The sequence below is a fragment of the Doryrhamphus excisus genome, chromosome 1 (assembly GCF_030265055.1).
Source record: "Doryrhamphus excisus isolate RoL2022-K1 chromosome 1, RoL_Dexc_1.0, whole genome shotgun sequence".
Taxonomy (NCBI): domain Eukaryota; kingdom Metazoa; phylum Chordata; class Actinopteri; order Syngnathiformes; family Syngnathidae; genus Doryrhamphus; species Doryrhamphus excisus.
Genome location: NC_080466.1, coordinates 16,546,426 through 16,557,351, shown reverse-complemented (window position 1 = coordinate 16,557,351; position 10,926 = coordinate 16,546,426). Strand labels below are relative to the sequence as shown.

The following is a 10,926-nucleotide window of genomic DNA, read 5'->3' as shown; positions in this document are numbered from 1 at the left end:
AGGACTACGTTAAAAAGCCATAGCATTTCAGTATGTGGAATCAAACTATGGAATGGATTGAGTAAGGACCTCAAACAATGCACAACGATGAGCCAATTCAAGAAACAATACAAGCAGTTGATGTTTGCTAAATACAAGGACGAAGAGTCTTGAACCAGTCATGATGTGCTATATATATCACTATATTGACACTTACTATGGTACCCATTATGTCATTGGATGGTCATATCACCTTGTACTTCAGTACGAGGTACATTTAAAAAAAAAAAAAAATTTAAAAACAAAAAAAAAACTTTTAACTGTATTATGGAAAGCAGGAAGTGAACAAATGTAACAGTTACTGATTGTAAAAGTACCAGATGGTGGGGTAGGATTTAATAAGCTTTGCTTCTTCCTACTCCTTTTGGACATGTGGAACTGTGAACTGATTATGGGATGCATTCAATTGTAATCTGATGCATGTTTAAATGAAATTAAACCATGACCATTACCATAATAAAACGCCCCTGTGGTTGTCTTGCACACTGGAAGGGTTGTTGCAAGAGACGGAGAAACAGGCTTATTGAGAGGAGAACGTTTCAGAACACGTTGCTGCTAAACCATCACTGTCCATCTCATGGGAGCAGGCCCTTTTACAGGTTCCATACATCTATATCCTTCATATCTTTCTCATTGCTTAGACCAAATATACGACCAATGTTGGTCGGCATCACTCCACTTTCTGAGCATTTCAATGCGTAATTTCACTTCACTCTACTTGAATATGTGTTGCATTTAGGAGACACAATGACAGGAACAAAAGTGACGTTGTCCTTGCACGTCTATTCGTCCATCTTGGTGTTCATCCGTTGAGAGTACTTAACTACCTGTAGCTCTCGTTGTCGTTGGGACGACGTTGTCGAGTGCGTTGGGACCATGAAACGTTGTAAATAAACAAGGACCGTGTCACAGTTTACATTGAAGGGTATTCAGTAGCAACTAAACAATAGAGCACTGCTTAGCTCAAGGTTGTGTGCCGCATATGTAGAGATGAACACTTGATCAACACGTTGATGCTAAACCTGTGTGTGTGTGTGTGTGTGTGTGTGTGTGTGCAGGACCCATGACCCTGACACGAGGTTCCTTCAAATACTCCAACGGCGAGGAATACCACGGGGAATGGCGAGAAGGCAAGAGGGCGCCATTTGCATGCACGGCACACGTGTTGCTACATGCATGATGATGAACATCATCATGCCCACATGCATGATGGAGACTTCCATGCATGTCGGTTTGTGTTTGTTCCATGCATTTGATGTTGATCTCAGCCGAGGCGAACACAAAGCGACAAACAGGACGAGGCCATGTCACTGGAGGAAGTGTTTTTTTTAAAGTGCACACATGGACATCCATCACCGGCCACTTCATTAGGTGCATCTGCACTACGGAATCAGATCCACTGCACAGCCCCCGGGGTCTCCAGTTGACTTTTAAATGAAGCTCAATGCCGTGAAAAGGTGTGAAGGTGGAATATGCCAAGCGTCGAGCACGCACCATCTGCTGCCCGCCGAGACGCGCTATCACACCACCTCAGCCCATATTTTCAGTTCCACAAAAACACTTTGACAACCTTTAGGGCAAGGTTAAACACAGTGGCAAAGTTGGGCACCCGCCATGGCGCGAGGCAGCGAGGGGGAAGCATATGCTCGTTACACAATAAACAAGGGAAAAACTGTTGGACTGGTTTGGCTGCTGATTATTACACTGTTAGTGCACGATGTTTAGAAAATGACTCAAATCCAATCCAATCCACTTTATTTATATAGCACATTTTATAAACAGAGTTTCCAAAGTTCCAAAGACTAGAAAAATGAAAAGTAAAAATAAAATACAATGAATAAAGGTGGCGGCACGGCGGTCGAGTGGTTAGCGCGCAGACCTCACCGCTAGGAGGACCAGGGTTCGATTCCACCCTCGGCCATCTCTGTGTGGAGTTTGCATGTTCTCCCCGTGCATGCGTGGGTTTTCTCCGGGTACTCCGGTTTCCTCCCACATTCCAAAAACATGCTAGGTTAATTGGCCACTCCAAATTGTCCATAGGTATGAATGTGAGTGTGAATGGTTGTTTGTCTATATGTGCCCTGTGATTGGCTGGCGACCAGTCCAGGGTGTACCCCGCCTCTCGCACCAAGACAGCTGGGATAGGCTCCAGCACCCCTGCGACCCTCGTGAGGAAAAAGCGGTAGAAAATGAATGAATAATAATAATAATTACGATCTATATAGCTGCACGGCGGCCGAGTGGTTAGCACGCAGGCCTCACAGCTAGGAGACCCGAGTCTAATTCCACCCTCGGCCATCTCTGTGTGGAGTTTGCATGTTCTCCCCGTGCATGCGTGGGTTTTCTCCGGGTACTCCGGTTTCCTCCCACATTCCAAAAACATGCTAGGTTAATTAGCGACTCCAAATTGTCCATAGGTATGAATGTGAGTGTGAATGGTTGTTTGTCTATATGTGCCCTGTGATTGGCTGGCCACCAGTCCTGGGTGTACCCCGCCTCTCGCCCGAAGACAGCTGGGATAGGCTCCAGCACCCCTGCGACCCTCGTGAGGATAAGCGGTAGAAAATGAATGAATGAATGAATGAATGGTTGTTTGGATGAGAAATTTCAGTTCAACTCCCATTGATTTTAACAGCTCTAGTTGATTCCGAGGGGTGGGGGTCACGGAACGTTTATGCACAAACATGTAGGTGCGTGTCGGGTCCGTCGTACTTGTGGTGTTGAATAATTCAGCACCGTGTCGGTCTGAGATGTTCACGAGGTGATCACGTTACAGGAAGTGGGTCGGGACCATCCACAACAGCCGGAAGACATTTAACGGCGTTTAGCATTAGCGTGTCGGTGGACGGGCAGACTTTTGAGATTGTTGCAAGGCGCTGACAAGGCTCTGGATGACAGATTAGAGTCTGTCTGGACAGATCAAATCTGACCTGAGGAAATTACTGTCCCTTCTGTGTAATCGTTGGCGGATAATCTGTCACTGAAGCCCAGTTTGCACCAAGCCTGCTTCCATTGACAGTAGACTACAGAGGTTTCCACATGCTTTCCGCCGACGGACATATGTGTGTGTGGGGGGGGGGCATTTTCTTCACGCTTATGTTTGTTGTGTTCGATTCTCCACTTGGGCATCTCTGTGTGGGATTTAAATATTCTCCGGGTTCCTCCCACATTCCAAAAACATGCTTGATTAATTGGTGACTCCAAATTGTCCATAGGTATGAATGTGAGTGTGAATGGTTGTTTGTCTATATGTGCCCTGTGATTGGCTGGCCACCAGTCCAGTGTGTACCCTGCCTCTCGGGATAGGCTCCAGCACCCCCATGACCCTTGTGAGCGTAAGCGGTAGAAAATGAATGAATGAATGAATATAAATATAGGGGTGTTATTTCATTTCCAGAGGGCTCTAATCATGTTTGAAGGTGGTACACAACAACCCTGATGAGGATAAGCGGTAGAAAATTAATGAATTAATAAATATTGTGTTAGCAATACCATTTCTCTGGGTACTCCGGTTTCCTCCCACATTCCAAAAACATGCTAGGTTAATTGGCGACTCCAAATTGTCCATAGGTATGAATGTGAGTGTGAATGGTTGTTTGTCTATATGTGCCCTGTGGTTGGCTGGCCACCAGTCCAGGGTATACCCTGCCTCTCGCCCCAAAGACATGGGATAGGCTCCAGCACCCCCCATGACCCTTGTGAGCGTAAGCGGTAGAAAATGAATGAATGAATATAAATATAGGGGTGTTATTTCATGTCTAGAGGGCTCTAATCATGTTTGAACGTGGTAAACAACGACCCTGATGAGGATAAGCGGTAGAAAATGAATGAATTCATAAATATTGTGTTAGCAATACCATTTCTCCGGGTACTCCGGTTTTCTCCCAGGCCGTGCTTGATGTTATCTTTTTTAAAATATGCTACAAATGGCCCTAAGGCCAGATTTTGGCCACCACTTTTGGCACCAAAATAATGCTGTACCATAGCACTTTTTGATCAGCACTAGACTGCTTCAAGCGTGTTGATTGGTGGACAAAAAAAAAGATGGCTTTCAGAATGGGACAAAACCACAAGAAGAAGAAAGATGTCCTCCATTGCTGGAGCGCTTGGTGGAAATATTTTTTAATACTTCTACTGCTAGTTCAATTAAACATCTTCAGTAAAAGTGGGACACATTTCTTTGTGTGGTGTCCTACTGGCTTCATTAAAATAGTTCAATTGTCTCCACACACACGCGTACAGTACTAGAACATTCATATGGGTGCTTCAGACGAGGAAAGACCTGACTTAGTTTTGCCAAATCTCTCGTCCAGATCGCCCGCTGAGATTAGAGAGCTAGCAGCACTTTGAGCAGCTCTGACAGATGGAGCGTTAATTTACTTCACCATTAGCAAACTCACTCGTCGGCCTTGCACTATAAAGCACCCCCCCCCACACACACACACACACCATCCCACCCCCCCCAAACCAAACCTACCCTTTCTCGATCCGCCCCTAAACACCACTAAATCACCTTCTTCACTTAGAGATAGTGCAAGCAACCGGCAGCCAATTATCAGCCTCGTTCCTGGATGGCGAGAAGTGCTCGTTTGTCTCCATCCCGCTGGGAATATTCAGATACTGTGTATTATTAAAAGATGATGGAACGTGGAATATTCAAAGACAATATGTGCAGTAGCTGTCTTAACCTCTTCAACCCTGCCCATGAGGGGGCTCGCTAGAAAAAGACAAAAATAAATAAAATTTCAGTGTGCATGTACAAAGTCTACATGGATGATGTTGATATGAAAGTAAACGGGAGACTTTGATGCTTACTGTAAATGAACTTCCTTCCTGGGCACGTTGATGTCACTGAGCAACATACAAAGGAACGCTACACCTGATTTTTTCCAAGCTAAAAAACAAAAACACAGCAGCTGTCGTGGCGTGGCAAAGTGTCAATGCGCCGGTAACATAGTTCTTTGGCGTAACAATGTTAATAATAACAATGTCGCTGTAGCTTGGTAAATATGCGTGTCACATTATATGTAAACAGAGCATTGTTAGTGGTTTTATCGGAATAGGTGCATTGGTAACACGTTACAATAAGGTACACAAAATTATAGTCGGAACTAATGAATAACTACAAGTCCTGTACAATAGATTTTTGTGCCTTAGTTGTTAGTAATGGTAATGGTAATGGTTTTATTTCATTTGAACATGCATCAGATTAATTGAGTGCATCCCATAATCAGTTCACAGTTCCACATGTCCAAAAGGAGTAGGAAGAAGCAAAGCTTATTAAATCCTACCCCTCCATCTGGTACTTTTACAATCAGTAACTGTTACATTTGTTCACTTGCTGTTTTCCTAATATAGTTTCGTTTTTGAAAAATCTATTTTATTAATTTAGCTTTTTTTAGTTTTATTTATTCATTTAATTTTATTTTTTTTGGTCACGTACCGAAGTACGAGGTGATATGACCATCCAATGACATAATGTGTACAATTTTAATTTTAATTTTAATTTTAATTTTAATTTTAATTTTAATTTTAATTTTAATTTTAATTTTAATTTTAATTTTAATTTTAATTTTAATTTTAATTTTAATTTTAATTTTAATTTTAATTTTAATTTTAATTTTAGGTGATATGAGCATCCAATGACATAATGTGTACCATAGTACCGCAGAACTTGTTGCATTACTGTTTTATGGTTACGGTTCATTTATTTTGAACATGCATAGTGTTTAGCAAGCAAAGCTAATTTAATCCTACCCCCTCCTCACATTAGTTGGTAATACATTTGTTCACTTCCTGTATTCAATATGGACTAATTCACTGTTTGCATTATTCTGTTGTATAAGAAAAGCAGTTGTTTGTAAACAAACTTTTTTCCCCGTATCTCTTGCTATTGTGGGTTGTATCCGCCATTTTCCTTGTTGTCATGTTCATATTTATCCAGATCCATACCAGACTGCTTTTTTTGGGACCCTACAGTTTGCCGGTGGAGCACGGCAATGAAAACATTTGAATATTTTTTAACGTTTTATGACTCCATCTAATGGAAATGTGAAAGTTTTTAACGTAAAGATTTGCTGCCAATGTAACTACTAAAGAATTAGACTGGAGTATCCTAGAAGGACACATTGATGTTCTCTGTGGAGTCGTATTGAAGGCTTCCGTTAGCTTAGCTCGAGTGCACACGAGAGACGCGACAAAGTGGTTTTGTCAGCAATGGACCACGGGGACGGCGCAGACTTTCTGTCAGCGCTGTCAGCTTGGAGACCACCATGACAGGAGGTGTCAGTCTGACACAAACAAATAAAAACAAAAACTACAATTCCTCCTCGCAGTTAGCAGGAGAGAGAGAGAGCGTTTAAAAGAGGTTTGTGAGCGTGTGTCTAAAAATAAACTCAGGTGACGGAAGAAAAGAGCGTTTTAACGTGAATGGTGTCTTGATCATAGGCATCGCATTCGCTTTCATTTCCCATTCATTCGTCGTTTCCTCTGCGCCTATTTTCTTCTTCTCTGCTTTTGGTTTCATCTCTGTGGAGCTTTTAGCTTGACGCTACAAGCCTCAGGGGCCTCCCGCTCTACTCTCAGCCTGCCGTCACTTTCCCCGTACGTAAGCCGGGGACTGGGTGACTCCCTGACGTTTTAAATGCGGCGCTTTCATCTGTCGCAGGGCTCCGTCACGGCCGGGGTCAGCTGACGTTCAGCGACGGGACGTGCTACACGGGACAGTTTGAGAACGGACTCTTCCACGGCTGTGGCGTGCTGGTCTTCGCCGACGGATCCCGGTCTGATCCACCTCATGTCATTTTTCAACTATACAGAGTGTAATCGTTTGTATTCAAATTATGTAATTCTGTTGTTTATCTTGTCAGGTATGAGGGCGAGTTTGTGCAGGGGAAGTTTCAAGGTGTTGGCGTCTTCGCTCGTTTCGATGGGATGAGATTCGAGGGCGATTTTAAAAGCGGATGTGTGGAAGGCTACGGTAAGACATTCTTCATTCATTTTCTACCGCTTTTTCCTCTCGAGGGTCGCAGCGAGAGGCGGGGTACACCCTGAACTGGTGGCCAGCCAATCACAGGGCACATATAGACAAACAACCATTCACACTCACACACAAACAAAACGTTCTTATAGATTGTAAAAATGGGAATATTATGAGAAGTTGTCATTTACTGGAGAATCATCTGCTCGAACCATGAAAGCAGTTTTATGTTTTCTTTGTTTTATGGCCCATTAAAAATGAAATTTGTCAACTTTTTACACAACACAGCCAGCCAATCACAGGGCGCATATAGACAAACAACCATTCACACTCACATTCATACCTATGGACAATTTGGAGTCGCCAATTAACCTAGCATGTTTTTGGAATGTGGGAGAAAACCGGAGTAACCGAAAAAAACCCACGCATGCGTGGGGAAAACTTGCAAACTCCACACAGAGATAGCCGAGGGTGGAATTGAACCCTGGTCTCCTAGCTGTGAGGTCTGCGCGCTAACCACTCGACCGTATTCATATATTAATGTATATATTAAGGCATTTGAACTGTGAGAGGTTGTTCCTTCAAATATTTCTTTGTGTGCGGTCCAGGACTGTTAACGTTCATGGACGGCGGCGGCGGCGGCCACGAGGGAGTGTTTGAGAGCGGCCAGCTGACGAGGAGAGAAGGTAGCCAGGGGGCGGTCCAGAGGGCGCAGGCAGCCGCCAGCAAGGCCCGCGCCCTTGCCATGTGACCCAGACGACAGCAGTAGCCTCAAGGACACGCCTCCATCTCGTCTGTTTCTATGACGACCGCCTTGTAAGCGTACCGTTTAACGTTGTTTTTTTGTTTTTTTTTCCTCTCTTCCTGTTGTTTGTCAAATGGAGGACAGAGTCACAGATTCTGGATCAGCTGGGTCCAAACACAATGGTGCTTACCTTAACCTGGTCCCGGGTCCACTGACCTGAGACCAGTCATCTACTCTAAAGTGTATTCAGACGCCATTTCAGCGTGGAAGGACGATACATCACACGCAAACATGCCCTTGGTGCGACGTTTCGACTTTCAAACTAAAATAACGAAGGTTGCCATGGTTACAAGATGTCGTTTTTGTCATGATTCTGCGGCTGGTGCAATTTTGTCAAGGATCCAGGAAGTAGTCGGTTAACCTTGGTGGAGGTCTTCACACCATTGGATGACACGGTAGTTTTTTTTTTTTTAGACTCTTGTAACTTCCTGTCAACTTCCTGCCTGACAACCACCTAAGCGAGCCATAAAAATGCTAACGCTAACATCAACCTTCAACCTTGAAATGACCAAAGCCGACGTCTGACCTCGTATCGGTGCTCCGGATGCAAGCCAGCCCAGACCAGACCAGTCACGAGGTCGTGTAGGGAGGCGGGACTTAGCCTGGCCGTTAGCCAATCGTCGTTGCGATTCCCTCGGTGCCCTTTTCAGCATCTTCCGATCTCAGATCAGCGTCACCCTCCGCCATCCTCAGTGCCAACCACGCAGTGCCGACCCATCTCAGCTCCTCCAGGATGTGTGACTTTGTCCTTATCTTTACGGGGGACGGGGGGGACGGGGGAGGGGGCGCATCATCACATGATGAGTGCAATTAGTTAGTGTGGATAGAGGTGTTATTTCAAAATAAGATCCTAGCGATAATCCCAGGTCATCAAGCGCAACACTTATGATTGGATAAGGTGTTTGGGTTTTATTTTAGGACACCCCCCCACCCCCCCGCCCATTTTAGGCCCAGCCCCCGCTAGCACATTTTGATCTGTGTGTATCCTTCAAGCGTTGAAGTCACTAAGAGTGTTTGTATTGTGAAGCTAACGAGGCGTGTGATGAGCCACAACCATCATGCAACTTGCATGTCACACGTGCACACTTCGTGTGTGTATGTGTGTGTGTGTGCGCGCGCGGGTGTGTGTGTGTGTGTGTTCATAGCAAACAGAGTCAATTGTCAGCTATGTGATTATCTGAAGCTGCCATTAATTTGGAGAAGGGGGGAGGGGCCGGGGGGGCATTTTAATTGGCTGTTAGCTGTTAGTCGTTATTTTCACGTGCACTTAAAACAATGTGTCGGTCCACTTGTGTGTATTGTTGTTTGTTGTGTGTGTGTTACACAGTAGAGACTCACCAAAACCCTTTAAAAAGCACCGTAAAAGCCACTTGAAATGTTGTCATGTGACGCACAAAGATGTCTCACACATCACTTTGACTGTGAAAACACAGAATCGTCCATTTTACATTGCTAACGGCGAAAATAAAACAGTTGCCGGATCTTTGTGATCACCTAAGCTGAGTTGTGTCACGCTAATTGTGAGCTCGGCGGATCAGTCGCTCATTTTCAGGAAACGCATCTCTTCTTTTTTTTGTTGCCCGGAACAAAAGAAGTGGATAAACTAAGATTAGCTCGGGGGAGTTTATGCTAATGTGTGCAAATTGGCTGCTAGCATAGTTATACCGTAATCCCTCATTTATCGTGGTTACCGTGATAAGTGAAGTGGGTTTTCTTTCTTTATTAACGGAATACAGTCATCACTCGTTTATAGCCGTTAATTGGTTCCAGACTCGATTGCTATAATTGAATTTCTGTGATATCGGATTCAATATTAATAAATGGAATACTTATAGTCATAGTTAGAGCATAGAAAGCTCTTTGTTTGGCTTTCTAGTATTACAGAATCTACACCTATTCCAGCTGGATTACTTTGGATTTCGTGCTTCCGGCCAAAACGGTCTGCTTTAACGTATTCCACCCACAGCCAGCCTCCAGGCACGCCCACTCCGCTGTGATTGGTCAGACGAATCCTTAGAAGGACTAGTTGTGCCGCTAGCTGTGAACCCAACCAACGGTATAGAAGTTGATAATAAATTGTGATTCATATTTTGAAATGGGACCTAATACCATTTGGGTGTTTTGTATTGCGATAACCAGCACATAAAACTTGATAGTTCTTCTTCAGCTGGATTTCTTTGGATGTTGTGGTTTTCTGCGAAAACTGTCTGTTTTAATGTATTCCACCCACAACCCGCCTCCAGGCACACCCACTCTGCTGTGGTTGGTCACACTAGCGAGTACTTAAAAATTAGTTCAGGTTTGTGCCGCTAGCTAACGGTATTGGAGTTGATGAATTAAAATTTTTGGCTTTTAACACATTAACATTATAAGAACTATATGGTAATGGTAATGGTAATGGTAATGGTTTTATTTCATTTGAACATGCATCAGATTACAATTGAATGCATCCCATAATCAGTTCACAGTTCCACATGTCCAAAAGGAGTAGGAAGAAGCAACGCTTATTAAATCCTACCCCTCCATCTGGTACTTTTACAATCAGTAACTGTTACATTTGTTCACTTGCTGTTTTCCTAATATAGTTTAGTTTTTTTTATTTATTTTATTAATTTTGCTTTTTTTTTAGTTTTATTTATTCATTTTATTTTTTTTTTGTCACGTACCGAACTGTTACATTTGTTCACTTCCTGCTTTCCATAATACAGTTTGTTTTTTTTTTTTTTCTTTTTTTTGGGGGGGGGGGTTATTTTTTTGTTGTGTTTTTTTTTTTTTTTAAATAATGAGCCTCGTACCGAAGTACGAGGTGATATGACCATACAATGGGTACCATTTATAGGTCGGTAAGGCATCATAGGCCCCCTTTGATAGCTTATTTTCTGTATTTTAGTTCATTTTTGTGCTTAAAAATGCTTTAAAAAAACATACAGAAAACGAGTAGGAGGTGTTCCTTTGCACGTTCTGCCTAGCTATCATGCTAAACGTGCGATGCTAAAGTTGTTTGTTGTTGTTCAAAAGATTAGCATTCATGCTAACTGCAGCTACGAATACTTTTTATTTGCTCTTCGGAAGAAAAACGACTAAAATGTGATCACGTCACGTT

General features: G+C 43.3%; 1 protein-coding gene across 8 annotated transcripts in view; it reads left to right on the top strand.

Moving 5' to 3' along the window:
- The window catches only part of LOC131100709 (MORN repeat-containing protein 4-like), a 71,925-nt gene extending 61,407 nt beyond the window's left edge, over positions 1–10,518 (top strand). For all 8 annotated transcript variants that reach the window (XM_058046158.1, XM_058046162.1, XM_058046157.1 and 5 more), the window contains 4 exons: positions 1,098–1,169; positions 6,707–6,821; positions 6,909–7,018; positions 7,627–10,518. In XM_058046158.1, coding sequence (XP_057902141.1) covers positions 1,103–1,169; positions 6,707–6,821; positions 6,909–7,018; positions 7,627–7,769 — 435 coding nt within the window. In that variant the 5' untranslated portion in view covers positions 1,098–1,102 and the 3' untranslated portion in view covers positions 7,770–10,518. The remainder of the gene's footprint in view (positions 1–1,097; positions 1,170–6,706; positions 6,822–6,908; positions 7,019–7,626) is intronic.
- The last annotated feature ends 408 nt before the right edge of the window (positions 10,519–10,926 follow it).